The 18,491-nt window shown below is 51.9% G+C and overlaps 1 protein-coding gene and 1 long non-coding RNA gene across 3 annotated transcripts; one reads left to right on the top strand and one right to left on the bottom strand.

Annotated features, from left to right (window-relative positions):
- Positions 1 to 3,089: 3,089 nt before the first annotated feature.
- On the top strand, positions 3,090 to 17,354 carry MFSD4A (major facilitator superfamily domain containing 4A). The gene is made up of 10 exons (XM_042833510.1): positions 3,090 to 3,355; positions 6,902 to 7,100; positions 7,178 to 7,417; positions 9,991 to 10,159; positions 11,756 to 11,871; positions 12,874 to 13,047; positions 14,498 to 14,645; positions 15,234 to 15,304; positions 15,499 to 15,619; positions 16,206 to 17,354. Exons 1-10 carry the CDS (start codon positions 3,126 to 3,128, stop codon positions 16,268 to 16,270), a joined length of 1,533 nt encoding a protein of 510 aa, XP_042689444.1. The 5' UTR covers positions 3,090 to 3,125; the 3' UTR covers positions 16,271 to 17,354.
- Positions 7,708 to 18,486, bottom strand: LOC122168318. 2 transcript variants are annotated; one of them, XR_006171233.1, is made up of 4 exons: positions 18,246 to 18,486; positions 17,506 to 17,663; positions 15,731 to 16,285; positions 7,708 to 15,643 (listed from the first exon to the last, which is right to left on the bottom strand). It is a non-coding gene; the product is annotated as an uncharacterized LOC122168318 (long non-coding RNA). The 2 variants fall into 2 exon arrangements; XR_006171232.1 differs by having other exon boundaries at positions 7,708 to 16,285; positions 18,246 to 18,476.
- Positions 18,487 to 18,491: the final 5 nt, after the last annotated feature.

Genomic DNA, 18,491 nt, shown 5'->3' with positions numbered 1-18,491 from the left:
AGGAGAAGGCTCTGTGTTGACCCAGAGTGAGTTTCCTTCCCTGTGACCTTTAAGAAGGCCAAAACCCAGCGCCGGAGGAGCTGGAGCACAATGGGAACGTGTTCCTGCAGTCCCTTACGTGGATCCTAAAGCCCTGAACAAATATTGCCATAAGTTAATCAGGCTGATAAAAGAGCTCAACTGTGCCCGGCCCAAGGCTGCAAAGTGACTCAAGGGCAATGCCAGGGCATGGATGAGGGAGTGCTGTTCCCCAGTGCTTTGGCACCTGAAAGTCCCTGGGATTGGGGCTATTCAGCGTGGCAATCCCCTGTAGGTATCAGTGGCCCTACAGCCACTGGGGAGATGTGGGAAGGGCCTGAAATGGGGGAACTTTGGGGCTGCGGTCCCTGGGCTGCCCCTACAGCAGCACCCATCTGCCTGAGTCACAGTGGGGCCGGGCAGCACAGGGTTTGCTCCTCCCTCATCCCATAGCACTGGGGAATGCAGCCAAGCAGCCTCAGCCACATCCTCCACCCATAGGCACGCCACAGCCGGATGCACCCGGATGGCACCAGCTCATCCCATAGGGCATCCTCGTGCCCTGCAGCCGTGTGTGAGCCCCTCTCCGGCTGCACCACGGCTCACGGCTCTTTTGGGGCTCTCAACGTTCCCAGGTGTGACCCAGAAGGGCTCTGTACTGCGTTGGCACAGTGCAGGAGGAAGCCCTGCTGATCCCAGCCCGACTGGACTGGGTGTGTGGGGTGATTTCAGTTGGTAGGAAAACACGGAGCGCTTCCTCCTCCCCGACACGTGTCTGCACTGCACCAAGAGCTCTGCAGTGTGCCTGACCTCACAGCAGTGCCAGCTGCTCTGCCTTGCACTGTGCTGGCACTGCTGGCTGTGCTGTGCATGGGCTGAGCACCTCCTCGTGTTGTCCCTGCAATGCTTCATCCCAGAGCATCCTAATAGAATCACAGAATGGGTTGGAAGGGACCCAAGGATCATGAATCTCCAGCCCTCCTGCCACAGGCAGGGCCATCAACCTCCACATTTAATACCAGGGCCCCGTCCAACCTGTCCTTAAACACTTCCAGGGTGTAGAATAGAAGTAACACCAATACAACAGCTAACACGAGCAAAACCTTCCTTAGGGAGCAATCACACCAAAGCAGAGCAGACCAAAGCAAAGAAGCAATTACTCCACTGGCCAAACAGAACCAGGTGATTTGATGAGAAAAATGGGGAAGAATGTGTGAGCACACAGGAAGCAAAAAGCATTCCTCAAACCCTGCTCCCATCCCTTTGAGCAGCACCAGCTTGGAGACGCTGCTGCTCAGCAGTTCACTCATTCACTCTGCACTTTGCAGAGAGGAGGGTGTTTAATTCATTGCAAGCACAACATTGGCTTCAGTTTGGAAAACAGCCCAAAATGCCTCTTCACAAAGCTAATTCTGGTCGCACACACTCAGAGCCCCACAGCTTGCATTTTTATGAGCTCCCTCTGTGGATCTGTGGAAGGATCTGTGCGTTCTTGTGCTGACAAACCCACCCACGCTGCATTTTTTATTTGCAAGCAGATCTTGCATGGTTTGTGTCAGCCCTGATGGAATGGGTTGATATTCCTGGAACCGGCCTGTATGGCATTGCTGTGCAAAGCAGGGCTGGGGGCTGCCATGGGGTTGTGCTGCCATGGGGTTGGGGTGCAATGGGGTTGGGGTGCAATGGCTTTGCCCAGGTGTGGGAACTGCTGAGCTCTGTCACAACACAAAGCCCAAAGAGCTGATGCTGTTGGGTTACGGTGAGCCAGCAATGAAGGCAGGAGCAGACCATGGGTCTCCTGCCCATCTGGTACACCGGAATCGATCTTTGCTGAAGATGCTGGGTCTGACCATCCATAACAGGCTCACCTTCTTGCTTGCCACCTGGAAGCAAGAAAACAGAGCTCTCCAAATCAGAGTGGTTGCTGCCAGCAGGAGGGATGTGGTCATTTCAGGTGCTGTAAAACCAGAATGCTCCCAAGCCCTCCTACTGAACTTGAGGGGATACTTCAAATATCTTATTCCATACTGAGCAGTTCCACATAGACCCCTCCAGCCCCATGCCCAGTGAGCCTTCAGTTTTCCCACTGGTGAACCACTTAACAGCATTTCTCCACCTCTGGCAGCTGAGCTGCTCTGTGGCTGCTTGGTTGCTGCTGGGCACCCACGGATGAAATCAGGGCTCCATCCCCCACCTGCTCCGTGGTGCTGCCCACGCTCAGTGGCTGCCCTCCTTACCCTGGGAGGTCACCTGCAGATGCCATGCAGGTGGCAGAACTGGGACTAGGATGCAATTTGGATTAGCTAAACATTAAGCTATGTCCAGGTGGAAATGAGCACCTGTGACCCAGAGCAACATTCCTGAAATGTGGGTCACAGGGTGGTAACAGCTGTGGGGTTCTGGCACTGGAGCAGCTCTACCCACAGCTCAGTTCCAGCAATTCTGCTTTGCCTGGAAAGAGCAATCTAAAAATTGCAGTCCTTCCCTAAAGTAGGTGAAATATTTATAATCTCAGCCTCTAGAGGAGACCTTTTGCGTAAGCATCAGCCGCTTCAGCTCCAAAATGCACACACTCCCACAGCCCATCTCACCGTTCTTATCCACGGGAGGGGCGCAGGCACTTTTAATCGCATTTGTCTGGAGCGGTTGTCTTTATTTAAGGCGCTCAGGAAGCAGAGCGAGGGGTTCAGCTGCTGCTTTGCTTTCTGTTGTGATGGATGCAGTCTGAGCAGTGAAGCTCGGAGCGAGCAGTGGGAGCTGCCCTCCTCTTTCTGGATGAGATGCTGCTCCACCCCACCTCGAGGTGATGCTGGAGGTGGCGGTTCGGACGGTTCTTTCCCCCCACGGGGATGCGCTGAAGTCTCGGGGGGCTCCGGGTGGGCTTCGTGGGTTCCGTACCGCACCGCCCGCCGGAGGAAGGCTCCGCCCGGCCCCGGGAGGCGGCGGCGGTCCCCGGTCCCGGAGGCGGAGTCAGCGGCCGGCGGGCTTCGGAGCCACAGCCCGGAGAGGAGGAGCGGGGAGCGGGGCGGCGGCGGGGCCGGGCTGGGAGCGGGGCCGGGCGGTGCGGGAGCCGCATCTCCGCGGGCCGCCCCGCGCCGCCGCCCAGGATGTGGTGGGACGAGCGGGTATCGGCTCGGTTCCGGAGGAACCTGCAGCCCACCCTCACCTACTGGAGCGTCTTCTTTAGCTTCGGCCTCTGCATCGCCTTTCTGGGGCCCACGCTGCTGGACCTCCGTTGCCAGACGCAGAGCTCGCTCTCGCAGATCACCTGGGTGTTCTTCTCGCAGCAGTTCTGCCTCCTGCTCGGCAGCTGCCTCGGAGGGGTCTTCAAGAGGACGTAAGGGCCGCTCTGCTCTGGGGGGTGGAGGAACAGCGCTGCCCCTTCGGGTCCGTGGGGGCTGAGATGGGCGCGGAGATGCGGGACGGAGGGATGGGGCTGCGGGGCGGCTCCGCTCCCACCCGCACGGAAAGACGCGAACCCCGCAGCTCGGGACGGGGACGGCGAAGCTGAAGTGAGAACTTCCTAGAGGATGTTTTCCAAATCGCGGATCGAGGGCGTTGCGTTGACCAGGTCTGAGAACCCCGGGGTCGGGAGGTGATACCCGGGAACCTGCAGGGGTCGCTGGGGCAGCCCACCCCGATCCCACCCTCCGAAGTGTCTTTAAAGCAAATAATGCCCAAGGCTCAGCCCTAAGGGTCGCCACCTGCGTTTGAGGTGTGATGGACAGCCGTGCTGTAGGGCGAATCAGCTGATTATTTACATTGTTGGTAATTGTTTGGGCAGTGGCGTAATGCACCTCCATGTGCATCTCCATACGTCACACATGTATATATTTAACAGGCACCTAAAGGAATCTTGCATAAGTGCTTCACTTCTGTAAGGCACCCGCTTGGAAACGCTTCAGTTAAACTCTTGTCTCATGAATTGAGAAGGGAACTGAGTGGGAAGTGTTGGTTGGTGAAGGTGGCACTGGGGCACCGACAGATGTTGTCCCACTTTGTGAGCTGTGCCAGCGCTCCTCACCCCGGAGAAGCTGCTGAACGTGGGGCTGAAGTCCTGGAGCACTGCGAGTTCAGAGCATAACGATGGCCCAAATCCCTCTGCAACTCAGTGTCCGTTTTGGTTGCCAGGATGAACTCTAAAATTCCTGCTAGCTTTTAAAGAAGAAATTTTCTCAGCAAAAAAAAAACACAGCTGGTGCTTGCAGTGCTCGGTGCCCAGCAGCTGCTTTGCTGGTGGGATGGCGGAGCAGCCCCTGCTGCTGCAGTGCTCACAACGTGCTCTGCTCTCTGCAAACTCGTGCTTGGGGTTTTGCTGAGCTGTAGTTGCAGCTCTTGGCTCAGAATTCAACTTTTCATGTGGTGCTGTGAAATCACTCCCTTGCGTGAGTGGGGATGGGGTCTGGGGCTCGAAACACCTCCTGGACTTGGGATTTGCAGTGGGAGCTGAGCCCATCCTGAAGCAGTGCAAAATCCAGGTGTGGGCTCCATGCACCTGCATCCCCTCTTGCGTTCCTCACTTTTCCATTTGGCTGGATGTTGTGCTTGCCTTGTGAAGCTGTGCTCCCTCCTTGCTGCTGTGCCATGTGCACTTGTGACAGAAGCACTGCGGTGACCACGTGCTTGTGCCCTCAGTTTGCTTTTTCCCCATCCCGAAGCTGCATTTTTGTGTCCTCCTGCATTTTTGATTTTGCTCTTGGTGTCAGAACAGCCTGAGCTCATCCTATTGGCGTTAATAGGAGAGCAGAGGGTTTTGGGGGGTGGGGAGCTGCCCTGTGCCGGAGCCCTGCACAGGCTCTGCCCAAAGGCACAGCACAGCTGGAGCAGGAGAGGTGTGAGATGGCAGCCCCCCAGCCCTCCCCTCATCCTCTTAGGGCTCTGGGTTTTTAATTATTGCTTTCACAGAGTGGAATTAACCTGATGGTCATTCGTCTTCTTGACTTGAGGGATGTAGAATATGCTTCCTGAGGTCTGGAAAACCATCCTTCATGTCGGATGGTGCTACAGGAGCAGTGAGCTGGGGGTTATGTTACTGTGCGTGGGGGGGAGAGGGCGAGTTTGCTGCCATTGACACAGCACAGCCCTGCGTCTTATGGAAGTCGGCCTGGACCTCTGGGTGTCAGATGTGGATTCCTTCTTGGGTTGTGATGCAGCCAGGTGTGCTGAGTGCTCCAGGGACCAAAAAAAGCAGAAGGGATCATTTTCACGATTCCTGCTGAAAATCAAAGGAGCTTTTGTGATGCTACTGGCCTCCTTTCACACCTGAGTGCCTGGGACAGGAGGTGGCTGCAAGCAGGGAGCTCTGCTGGGGACACAGGGCTGGGGAGGTGGTGGGTGCTGCAACACAACACTGCATCTGGGTGCCCTTTGGAGGGGCACATCAGTTTCACACCATCGGGACGTGGGGTTCAGAGCCACTCTGAAGTCCTGAGGTGTCTCCTTTGAGGATGCATCCCAAGGGTTTGTCTCTGCAAACACCCCCAGCTGCTGTGAGGGGCTGAGCAGCGCCCTCGAGAGCATCTGGGTGCTGTGTTGGGGGAAGGGATGACCCCTCAGTACCCCCAAAGGCTGAGTGCCCCCAGGCTGTGTACCACTGTCTCGGGGTGTGAGTGTGTGATGAATGTCTTACGGCTGCAGGCAGTTTCTGCACTTTGGGAACACCAAAATGAGCCATTCAGTGCTTCATAAGGACATCCCATTATTTGCAATTAATATTTAACTCCAGTAATGAGTGTGGCACTGGCAGTACTGGGCCTGCAGGAGAGAAGAGGTGTCTCAGGGATGTCTCAGTGCATGTTGCTCCATCACTCCCAGCCTCCCTGCAGGCTCAAGGCTGCTTCCCTCCCATGTGTTCACTGCTTTCCCCGCATGCATCTCACTCCCTCGCTGCAAAACCACATGTGGGATCACTGGGTGCCGTCAGAGGGAGGTCAGCATTTAAGGCTCTGCAAACCATGGGCTCCTGCAGGATGGAGGCTATGAGCACCTCGTGTCACCGCCTGATAAGGGGCAGCCGTCCTTGTGCTGTTCCTCCCCGTGCTGCTGGAGCACAGCTCAAGCCACAGGCAGGATGTGGGAGGTCACGTTGCTGTGGGTTTGGGATGAAGGAGGGCTGTGCACAAGCACAGTGGTGTGCCTGGGGCTGAGCCGCCCTGCTGCCCATCACTTCTGCCTCTTTGGGTGCTCCGCTTGCTGGTCCTATGCCCATGCGTTCCCCCAGCTGCTAATTACACCTCATTTCTCTGAGCTGTTGGTCATTGCCCCGGGCTCCTCGCAGGCTGGGAGGTGCCTCCGCTATTTACTCACTGCTGTGACTCTGAAGTCCCATCTTTCTGCTGGCCTCAGTGATTCCAGCTCTCGGCTGTCTGCTCCCCGTTTCCTTCCTTCCTTCCTGCCTTCCCACTTGGCAGCTCAGGCGCTGTGCGGTGCCAACCTGGGCTCTGTTCTGCAGGATGCAGATGCTGCCCGTGCAGAGCACAGCGCAAGGGCATGGAGGGAGAATGCAGATCCACGCAGGTAACAAAGGGAGGTCCTCCTCCCTCTTCTGCCCTGGAATGTGCAGAATGGGTTTCTAGAGAAGATTCCTCTTCTCCTCGAAAGCTGGCTGAAAGGGGACACGTCTTTGAGGCAGGAGATGGCCGTGCTGTGGGGTGGTGGTGGCTGTATGAGGATGCACAGAAGGCAGCAAGTGGCTCAGCATCCCAATTGCAGCATCAGAAGAGCACGTGCTGGAGCAGAGACAGCACGAGACACAGCCCACGGACACATCCTGCTGATAGCTGTGCCACCGGCTGGCCTAGGGCTGAGAACACAACGTAGTGCTGTGGTGCAGATGTGGCTCTCACGGAGATAACTCTTTTTTTCTTTCCCCTTCCTGCCCCAGGTTGGCTCAGTCGCTGTTAGCGCTCTTCGCCTCATCCCTGGCCATCTCCCTGGTCTTTGCCATCATCCCACTGTGCCACAATGTGGTGGTGCTGGCTGTGGTCATGGCCGTGGCAGGCCTGGCCATGGGCTGCATCGACACCATCTCCAACATGCAGCTGGTGAAGATCTACCAGAAGGACTCTGCCATCTTCCTGCAGGTGAGCACACAGCCCCTGACCCCCCAGCTGCGCTTCCTCCTCTTCCTCCATCACCCCATCCCTGCCTCATCCCACAGGCTCTGCATTTCTTCGTGGGCTTCGGAGCCTTGCTGAGCCCCCTGATAGCCGACCCCTTCCTCTCTGACACCAACTGCATCCTGTCCAATGGCACGGCCAACGCTTCCACCAACCTGCCCCACATCCGCAAGTCCCTGGTGCCGCACCACCCGGGCAACCTGTCCCACTACGACCTGCCCATGAAGGGCATGGTGGTCACACGCGTCTCCTACGCCTTCTGGATCATGGCCCTCATCAATGTAAGTGGATGGGATCTGGGCGTTTGGGGCGTCACTGGCAGTGAGAAAGGAGGTGTGAGGACAGATGAGAAACCGAACCAAAGCGCCCAGCAGGGCTGTGTGCGTAGCAGCTGCTGATGAGAGAGAAACAGACAGCAGAACTGCTGGGCAGTGACTCTGTGCAATGCACGGAAGGATGCTCCCTGCCCAGCAGCACTTTTAGTTACCTCTGACACTGTGCGTGCCGTGGGAAATGTGCTTTTAATTACACCAGGGCATTGCCTACTTTGCCAGTATCTTGAGCAAGATAATTGAGTTCTTGAGCATTTAATATCTATTTTGAATGTGAGCGTGTGCAGCATGGAGAGGACACAGCATTCAGTGCTGACACCCCAGGGAAGTGGCTGGGATGAGCGAGCTGTAGGAATGGAAACCAGGACCAGCAACTGTGTTGTTGTTATTTTTTGAATGGCCAAACCACAGCTCCACACCCGTTTTCACAGTGTTGTGTGTATCCTGATGGCTGCAATGATTCATTTCCATTCCTTGCTTTGTTTCAAGTCGAAATGTCTCAATTTGACTTTGGCATCGGTGCAGAGTGTGAAGCTGACTCCGCTGTGGTGCTATTGAAGCAAAATGTTTTTGCTGTAGTTATCAGATGAAGCGCTTGGACGACTCTCGGAATGAAAAAAATTTGGCTGGGAGGAAAATTTGGGGCTTTTCATCCAGATTTGGAACAAAAACTACACTTTAAAATTCAGTTTCCCACAGAACGGAAATGTCCTCATCCAAAGGGGCTGGAAATTGGGGCAACGTTCCTCTGTAGGGCCGTGCTTGTCCGGATGGTTGTCTGTCCTGGGGGAGCGCTGTGCTGGGATGGGTGCTGGGAGCATCACAGGGAGCGACGCTGGGGATCTGAAATGAGAAACTGGGATGCTGGAGGTGCGCCCACACTGAGCTGCACAACAAATCATGGAGCTTCTGATGGTTAAGACCTGCAAGGGGTGGAGGCGATGTCCCCTTTGGCTCAGTGCATGGAGCTGGAGCACTTGCTGGCAGTGGAAGGGCTGGGATGGGGCAGCTGTGCCTGCAGTGTGGGCCGTCCCAGTGATGTGTGCCCAGGCAGCGTGTTGGCACTCAGCTCTGTTTGCTCTTCTCCACCTGCCCGTGTAATGAGCAAAGTGCTTCCCAGGACATCCTGTCCCTGTGCACAGCCTGGGTTTATGGTCAGGCTGTGCCATGGAGTCACAGCTTTTGGGAATCTCCTGCCAGAGGGAGCCAGAGCAGAGAGCCATCGGTGACCAACCTACGTCCCGTAGGGTCTGGGCTCTCGTGCACTCAAGGCACCGCCAGCTTTGAGATATCATCTGGATATAGGGAAAGGGAGCAGCTTGCTTTGCAGATGGGATGCGTGCACAGTTCCATTGGGAACTGAGGATCCCCTCCATGCAGGTACTGAGTGCTCCTGAAGTGCCTGGAGCTGTTATCTCTATGGCCAGTCCCTCTGGTTCGTTTTTTGTTGTTATTGTTGTTGTTGTGACGTTTCTTTATTTTGCAAAATTTGCAATTCAGAAGAATAAAATCTGGTCCTGACCTCCGGAAGGATTAGAACTATCAAGCAAATGCATTTTTCTTCCATGGGACCGAACTCACTGTTCCTATTCCCATTGTTCCCAGAACAATGAAGTCCTCATAAATGAAATTCAGGCAAGAGAGGCGGGTGTGGGGGGAATTCTCCATACATTTAAATAATGCCACAAGCCAACAAAAAGCAGGAAATTGGAGCCCAAGCTCACACTTGCTCACAGACATGGAGAAAACAAGAGCTGGGCGGCTGGAGAGTGAGCTGTCACTTAGGATTTCCTGGCTTTCTCCCCATTTGTTGCAGAGTAAACACCGCTCAGTTGCAGGGAGGAGGAGGCTGCTCAGGGGCAGACCCAGCTTTTCATTTACTTCCCTCTATTTTCATTCCCCTAAAAAAGAGCAGTCCCTCTGGGTTTGCAGGCACCACCAAGTCGGGGTGCATGCAGGGTGTCCCAAAGGCAGGTCTGAGCTCACTGGCCCTGTGTTTTGTCCCTACATGGGGACACTGAATGCTGGCACAGCCCATGCAGTGCTGACCATGGGGTGTGGATGTCATGCAGCTGTGGATTAGAGGGTGCTTGCATCCCAGGTCCTGCAGCATAGGCTGGGTTCAGGGGCTGCTTGCAGCTGTCTGGCTGCAGCCGTTGGCCTGGGAACCAGGAGCTCATCTCATGAGATGCTGAGCAACCCCTGCTAATGGCTGGAGATGGGCAAAGCAGGTCTTGGAACAGCTGGCTTGTTCCTCACAGTTCCAGCCAAAGGACTCTCGTTTATACCTCTTTGCTCTCCATGGGCAAAACCTATGTTATTATTCCTTGGGTAGAGGCAGACGTGCATTGATGGAGTTGGATGGTGACTCCTGGAGGTGTCCAAGGAACGCAGAGATGTGGCACTGAGGGATGTGCTTAGCAGGGATGGGTTGGGCTTCCCGAAAGGCCCTTGGGAATGAGGAACTGCAGTTTGTGTGAGCTCTGCATTGCCCTTACCTGCCCCTCTCTGCTCCTCCTCAGCTGCCGGTGCCCATCGCCGTGTTCTTCCTGCTCTACAAGGAGCGCATGGTGCCGTGCTTCAGCAGCAGCAGCCACCCACTGCTGTCAGCAGATGAACTGGCAATGGAAGCACGTCCCGTGGAGAAGGATGACCTGTCTGCCTCTGTGCACAGAGCCCACGCTGCAGGAGGTGAGCTGCAGGCACCTCGCTTATGGTTCTGGGGAACAGGGGGTGAGCCGAGCGAGAAAGAGCCTTCTTTCTGACTGTCTCCATGGTGGTTAACAAGTGAGCTTAATTGCTATTGTCTAAGGAGAAAACTTTCCAAAACATAAATGTGAATGTAATCCAAAAGTGCCCGAATGATCCCATCGGTTTGGTGCCCAATTGACCTCAGATCTGATGGGGCTGCAGGGATTCCAGGCTGCTCTCCTGTGAGCTGCCCTGAAATTAAACCCGCGCTACCAGGTCGTGTAGGCACAAGTGAAAGTTCTGCCCCTCTATTTTCTTCTGGTTTTCAGTCAGGTTTAGAGCTGGCTCCTCTGTCTGCTCCATGTGAAAGCAATGATTGCTGCAGAATGCTGACTGGTATGAATCTGAGAGGTGTAAGGACAGTGCACTTGTTTGGGACAAAGTTAAACACCAGCAATAGTTTGAACTGGTGACTACAGCCCTCTTGGTGGGCAACTTCACACTGTCCTGTACTGCCCAGGAGAAACGTTATCCAAGCGAATCCTCCAGCTGAACAGTGAATCTCTGAAGCAGTCACATCTTCAGTTGTGAGAAGAGCACTGCTGCAGGTGTGGCAGCTTCACCCCAACAATACAATTTTAGGGAATGCTGGAAGGAAGTGGAGGCAGCTGGAGTGCTGAGGTGCTGCAAGGAATGCACCTGAAGGTGTGGGTTCTCTGGTGTCTAATAAGGTTGTGTTCGTCTACCAGCACTCCCCTAAGCTGAGACATGAAGTGTTTCTTTCCTGAACCCTGCTGCCCCTTTTCATACAATCCACGCTCTTCTCATCTCCACCCTTTTCTTACACACGTTTGAGAGCAACGCTTAGAGAAGCAGGATGGCTGCGTGGCCGACTACTGTGATCTGTGACAGATGTTTCTGTGCTGGCAAAATCCCTCATTTCCCTATAGAAGTGGTGAGAATTTCCTCGTTGGCAGTGCAGGAACAGCCACCAGCGTGGTGTGAGCCTGAGGATGGGACAGCTGGGCACAGCAGGGTGCTGAGTCCCAGCTGGTTTGGACAGACTGGTGTTCTCAGTGGTTGTCAGAGGATGTGACAGCAGCCTGTGTGTTTATCACCCTCTTTCCCAGAGTTGGCTTGTTTGGTTCAGCACCTTTTAGCTGAGAAATGTGAGCTGCCCTGGGCAGGACTCTGGTGTGCTTGTACCATGTGTGAGGAGCTCTGAGGATGAGTGCTGTGGCTGAATGGGTTTATTTCTTTTAAGAACGGGAGCAGCAATTGGAGCTCCTAAATGGGAAGGGAAGCAAAAGCAGCTTTTGCGAGCTAAGGAGCAAATATCCTGGAGAGCTGGGATCCCAGTCTGTGGGCAGTCAGCCTATGAGCATAGCTGTATCCCTTGTGAAGGTTTAGGTAGCTTAAAGATAAAAAATAAAAGACATTGTGCTGGCAGAGGTTAGCAGCACTGCACGTTGTTCACAGTCCCTATGAATGTCTGTCCTGCAGCTGAGCACAAAACAAATCCCCAGTGTGGGCTGGCAACTACCCAGCCCCAGGGGGACGTTCCAGCTAAGTTTGCTTTGCATTGTTTTTCACCAGGTCATGATGACTTATTTAGCTGCTGCCAAAGCAAAAACTTCAGAGGGGCTTCTTACACCTACTTCGCAGTCCACATCACTGGGGCTCTTGTTCTCTTCATGACTGATGGGATTGTGGTGAGTTCAGCCGATAGAAGGATCTTGTCTGAGCAAAGCTGGCTTTCTTCCTTCCCCATCACTAGCAACAGCCCATGCCCAGAGACACCCACTTGTCCCCTGTGTGCAGTGGGCTGGACCTGATGGTCTGTGCAGCAGTGGGGTTCCCAAGGTAGCTCATTAAAAGCTGATGGCTCTGGCTGATGTGTTCCCTGCTTCTTGGGAGGGTTGTGTACCTTCTGCTAGGCGCTGTGTTGTTGCAGCTAGATGGTTACTGCTGCTCTCCTAGCCAGGGTAGAGCTGGAGTTGTGACGGTGTCCTTGCAGGCAGTGGAATTCTCTTCTCGCTTTAGCCAGGGTGTAAAAACAGCTTCATGTCATAAGAAACAGAGGTTCTTTGCTTGACGGGTCCACAGTATCCAAGAGGAAAGCATGCATGCAGTCTCTCTGTAGTGGTCTGACAGCACATCCCCCAGCAGGGCAGTCACAGGGGGCTCATAGTTCTCCTCCAGATGAGGAGGGCTCATTTGGCTGCTGCTCCTTCAAGCAGGTTTGTCTCAGTCTACTCCTGGTAAAATACTGCTGAGTCTCACTAAGGCCTTAAACAGGATCCAGGAAGATGAGTGGGGTTACACCGAGCAGCTGTCAGAGACAGAACCTCTCCAGGGCTTCCATCTTCAAGGATGATTTACTCTGAGTTCTCACTGTGAGATGGGCTCAGAGTATGCAATTCCAAGACAGTCCTAGGGGAAGAGAGCATCTCTAAGGGTAAGAGCTTAGCACGCATCCTACCTAGTGCAGCTGCTCAGCGGTGCCCTTTTAGGAGTGTCTCAGTCCTGTGTTCTACTTCTGACTCCAGCTGCAAACTCTTGGGAATAAGGTTCACTGAGGACCAGTAGCAAATCCGTAGGCAGACTCTCCTGCAATGCTGTATTGTCAGAATTGAAGGACAGGTTGAAGTTAACGTTGCAAAGGCCTGGAGATCATCGCATCACCGTGATGTGCTGCTCTGCCTTCCCCACAGGGTGAATACTCGGGCTTCATTTACAGCTACGCCGTGGAAGAGCCTCTCTCTGTAGTGCACAAGGTGGCTGGTTACCTGCCCAGCCTCTTCTGGGGATTCATCACACTGGGCAGGCTCATCTCCATCCCCGTGTCCTACCGAATGAAGCCAGCGACCATGGTCTTCATCAATGTGGTAAGGCTGTTCCTACCTTCCTCCTGCTTGCTGTCCTGTTTTGATGCCATACCTGGGGTAGCTTTGCAGCAGGCACTGTGACAAGCACACCATTGGGGTGAGCTGCACCACCATCCCTATGTAACTGTCATGCAGGAGGTAGCTAACACCTGCAGTGTGGTTGCACTGCTTTTCTGAGCTTGAGGTTTCTGAAAGCAACTAGTAAACCATCTGCCAACTTCATTTATTTTCACATCATCTTCTCTGGCATCCACAGGGAAATCAATGTCTGTGTCAGCCTTGGGGAAAGGAAGGCAGCTAGCTTGAAAGTTCTCTGCTTAGACATTACTGGTTGTCAAACAAATCAATGTTATATTTGCTTGCTTAAATTAATAAAATGTATTCACCTGAAGGAAGGAAATGGAAGCCTGAGAGGATATATGAGAGATGCACAGAAGGATATGACAGACAGCAGGGAGGGAACTGGTCCCACTTCCCCATCATGAAGAGATGGCAGTTAATCTACAATTTATTTAAACCAGAAGTTATGATGGCAGGTTTTACTGTTAATAAACAAAACAGGGTGGTGACAATGCACAGTGGGACCTTCTGATATTAGTCCTATGCTAATATCTGTTGCTGACAGATGAGGAAGCCTGCTTGGCACCTTATTGCTGGTCACCTCGTCAACTAAATCTATATACCAACAGCTACAGTGAAGTGCTTTGCCCTTATTTTTAAGATGAGTACAATAACCTCCTGTTTCAGAATGCAGTCACTAGTGTAGTGACATGGGAGCAGGGAAGGCTCAGCCCCATCAGCTCTAGATCAGGTATGTGGCATAAGCTTCACCTCGACAGGCTTTATCACTTTCTGAGCTGTTTGACTGCTCTCTAAAACCTGAGGACAAGGCATTTTAGCAGCTGCTCATATTTGGAGAGAGAAGGGAGGAGCCTCCAACTCTTAATGGAAGCCTCCTCACTTCCTTTCAAAGGCAATAACATCACCCAAGGCCAAAAACACACATTTCATGCAGTGCTTGCTTGTTGGTACTGCTGCATGTAGTCAGACAGAGCAGCTCGTGGCAGTCATTCCATCATTACAGCAAATCCAAATTGCTCCTGTGTATATGCAAATGCCCATCACCAGGGCTTGAATATTTAAGATACCTTAAGTTGGTATAGAAGAGCTCCCTCTGCTGCCTCCCTGTGCCACGGTTACCAGCACAGCTGAGATGTTCTTGCTATTATTGCATACTGCAGCACGACTGAAGTGAGGGCAGGTTTGGTTTAATGCCTTTGGCACTTTGGCTTTACTCTTCTTGTGAGAGGTGGGGTGTGAGAAGTTATGGAGCAACTGAACTCTTCAGCCTGATGAGTAAGACTTGTTAACGATTCAGACTGCTGCCTCCATAATATTCATTTTAATTCAGCATTTGCCCTCCTGCTGACTCTGTGCTTGTTGCTTACAGATTGGAGTCCTGATAACCTTCCTCCTGCTCCTGATCTTCTCCTCCAGCGTTGTCTTCTTGTTTGTGGGGACAGCATCTCTGGGTCTGTTTCTCAGCAGCACTTTCCCCAGCATGCTGGCTTACACTGAGGACATCCTGCAGTACAAAGGTGAGTGGGGATGTGGGCACACTTGGCACAATCTGAAAGCAGGCAGGTGTTCAAGCCTAGAGCTCAGGTACAATGACAGCCAGCAGGTCCCCCCTCCTGCTTTAGGGATGCTTAGGAGGATTAGAAGAAAGGTCTGTTTTTGAATACCATCTTCATTTGAGCTTGTAGTTGGAAAAGCTGACTGCACAAATCCCGGATTTGCTGCACTAATAACTTCCACAGGCAGGGATCCAGACTGCTTCTTAGTTTCCTGCAGCTTCAGGGCTCTCAGACAAGAATGTCAGTTCTGAAAGCATCACCCAGGTTATCAGCAAACAGAAAATCCCTTGGCCAGCCCCTATAGGAGGTCACTGCCAACCTCAGTGATACAGAAGAATGAAAATCTTTTCAGTAAGAAGCAACAGCACTTCTGCTGATGGGGACAAGTGACAGAACAGATGTTTTTTGTATTAATGTTTTCATTCTCTTACTCCCACGAGTCAGTCTCACCATTGGATGGAAACTTCCACTGAGCATTTCTCTGCAATCTGAAGTGGCTACAGGCTGGTCCTGCTGGCTGTCACTATCACTTGTGCTGTTTCTTTTCAGGCTGTGCCACAACTGTGTTAGTGACAGGAGCTGGAATTGGAGAGATGGTACTACAGCTGCTGGTGGGATCGGTAAGTGTGGGCAAAGGGAGAAGATGAGGAGTGCCAAAACCTGCCTGAACTTCACTAGAAATCTTAGTCCAGGTTTTGGACAGCTGCTCCAAGAGCTTGAGCTATCAAAAAGTAAAGCTCTCACCGAATGCCAATTAGGTATTGAAATGCTGTGATGACACCTCTGCTGCTTTTTCTTTTCTCTCCAATTGCAGATTATACACGATCAGGGCAGCTACAGTTTCCTAGTCTGCGGGATGATCTTTGGAGGCTTGGCCTTTACCTTCTATGCTTTCCTCTTGTTTTTCCACAGGATGTACCCCAAGCCCTCAACAGGTAAGAAAGCACCAGCACTCAGCCCTGCTTTATAATGAGAGGAAGAATGGCATTATGCATCAACGCACAACCAGGGTGCAGCACTTCAGCAAAATGAAAGGAAATGTTTACTTTACTGCTGCTTCCTGTCCCCTCTTCCTGCTCTGACTTGCCCACAAAGCCTTGGCAGCCACAGCTCAGGGTTTGCTTTCTTTGCTTTTGGAGGAGCAAGGAAAAAAAAAGGAACAATCTGTGGATATCACAAATCAAATAGGATCTTAGCTGTGCTAGCACCACTGTGCTACTGCATAGCTAGCAGGAGCAAGCCCTGCTAGGACAGACTGCACACAGACAGTTGCTCCCTGGGTTTTAGCCAGGGAACAGCTGCTATCCAAAGGGAGATGTCCAGATTTCTCTTACCTGTTTATCACTCTACATGCTCTACATTCCTTCCTTAAGCACCTTTTACAAAAGGAGGGCTGCATGACAGGCAAATAACTTCCCCAGGCTACTGGAAATTGAGGCCTTTCTTCCACGATCAGCAAAGCAAAACAAGTGGGATGGGATGGATGATAGAGCTGGCAATTTCCTCATGTCCATTTTGCAGATATGGATGCTGCCTCACCTGACAAGCCAGCAGTAATGGATGACAGCGGACAGTATCAGCGCTGAAGAAGTAGCCAAGCCCTGGAAAAGCAATAAAACAGCACACAATTAAGCAGTACTATTAAGGATGATTTTGCACTTAATGACTAAATCATACAAGTTTCCTACAATCAAAAGCACACTAGATTGGGTAAGTCAGAATCAAGAAAACAGCCTCGAACAACACAGCAAGCTCAGCACAAGTTGCCCGTGCCACAATGGACCAAAAAGACTGCAAACATCAGAATGACCCTACACCCAAAAGGCTATGAATAGAGCAGGGATGATGTTGAACAACCTGCAAATGAGCTTTCACACAAATCCAGAATGGAGGGTGGGAACAAAGAAGGTCTGTTTGTTCCAGATGTAGGACTTTGACCATCTCCTGGCTTAAGTCACTGAACTCGACAGGTTTTTCTTCTGGTCTGTAAAGAACAGGAAGCCTTAAAAACCTACAGCACAATACTGGCTTTTAATTCCTTCTTGGTGCAACACGGGAGTATATGCAATCACCAGGAATACTTCCAGAAAAAATTATGCCATTGGTAGAACCCACCAAGTGCACAGTGGTAGCAGGATCTATCTATATTTGCACAGTTGATTCTTGTATCATACACAGTACCAGACCCATTCACTAAGACAGTGTCTTATTCAGCATGCTGGGGCCTCTTGATTATTAAAATCCTTAGCTTTTTTTGTTTTTGTTTTTGTTTTTTTAACGAGTCAAGAATGAGTTATGAGTTGTGATGGTTTGTTTTGCTTTAAGTCGTTATTTTAGCTGCTACAGTTGCAGTGTTTTTTAGGGCAGTTTTATTTCTAGCTTCCAGTTGAAGCTTAAACAGAGAGATTTGGGAGCCAGACTCCAGCTGCTTAATCTGTGCAATACTTATTATAAAAGGTGCCTTCTGTAAGGTACTCTTATACCCCCATGCATGGCCTATTACAAGCGATAAAGAAAGGACTGGCTTCAGGAGAATGTAAAGCTACATGCATCTATTTCTTCAGTGAGTGATTGGACATGTACTTTTTGCTTTAACTGCTGTATGTGGATGTACATATGTACGTGTGTATATAAAGCTGTGTTTAATTAAAGGTGATTTATTGATTGCTAGATTCTCAGCATGACTGGACTCGGATAACTGAAGCCCTCTGGGGCCAGGATAATCTGCTACCTCCAACAGTTCTGCTCTCACATTTAGACTGAATCTAACAGCTGTTAAACCTTCCTTAGAATTGCTGTTTTTCCAAGCAGCAGCTCTTACCTTCCATCACTACCTTCTGCAGAAAGCCTCTCTGAAGGGAAGTCTTGCTGACCTGCCCTTAACACACGGCTGTGCTTCAGGAGCCCTTCTCGTTGGCACCCAGAGCAGTAATTCTTCTCTAGAGCCACAGGATGTCACTGTTACTCTCCTCGACAGAGCTGGGATGAAAAATAAGGGGTGAACTACAAAACCCAGCGGTAGGAAAAAAACCAAAACCCAAAAACCTGTCATTACTAAAGCTCCTCCCCCTATGAGAGCATTCTCTCCGTTGCTGTAGAGGAAACGAGCATGGAACAATAAACTGAGAAAGTTCGTTTCGAAAGACATCGTGCCAAGTGCTGGCAGCTAATTAACAAAAATAAGTACCTGAGCGTGGCTTTGCAGATGGGTGGCACCTAGCTAACTGCTATTTTCAGAGCAGTGCTTAGAATCATAGAATCACCAAGGTTGGAAAAGACCTAAAAGATCTCCCAGTCCAACTGTTCCCCCATTCCCAACAGCTCCCACTAAACCATGTCCCTCAACACAACATCCAGCCTTTCCTTGAACACCCCCAGGCTCAGTGACTCCACCACCTCCCTGGGCATCCATTGCAGTGCCTGACCACCCTTTCTAAACAGTAATACTTCCTCATGTCCAGCCTGAATCTCCCCTGCCGTAGCTTCTTTTGGTTAAGGCATGCTTTGCAACTCCAACTCCCACTTTGCCTTTATCACTGCATAAAGAAAGCAGCCACTCACCAAAAGATCTTCAGCAGGAGGTGCAGGTAGCTGAGCTGGCCCAAAGAGAGTCTGGCACTGCAAAGCTGGCACCAGCAGCCCCGTCTCCATTCAAAACGTGTGGGATCCTCTGCCTCTGTGAACAAGACAGGTTAGCTGAAGGTCTGATCAACTCATTAGCACAGTCATTAGCACGGAGCACACTGCCCCACAGCTGTAACTTTCAGTTTCCTCCACTGAAGGAAAAAAAAAACCAAACAGCCAAAA

This window comes from Centrocercus urophasianus, unplaced genomic scaffold, assembly GCF_019232065.1.
Source record: "Centrocercus urophasianus isolate 14NV4802_14NV808 unplaced genomic scaffold, USGS_Curo_1.0 seq_42, whole genome shotgun sequence".
Lineage (NCBI taxonomy): Eukaryota > Metazoa > Chordata > Aves > Galliformes > Phasianidae > Centrocercus > Centrocercus urophasianus.
Note: the sequence above shows the minus strand (reverse complement) of the source record. Positions and strands in the feature narration are given on the sequence as shown.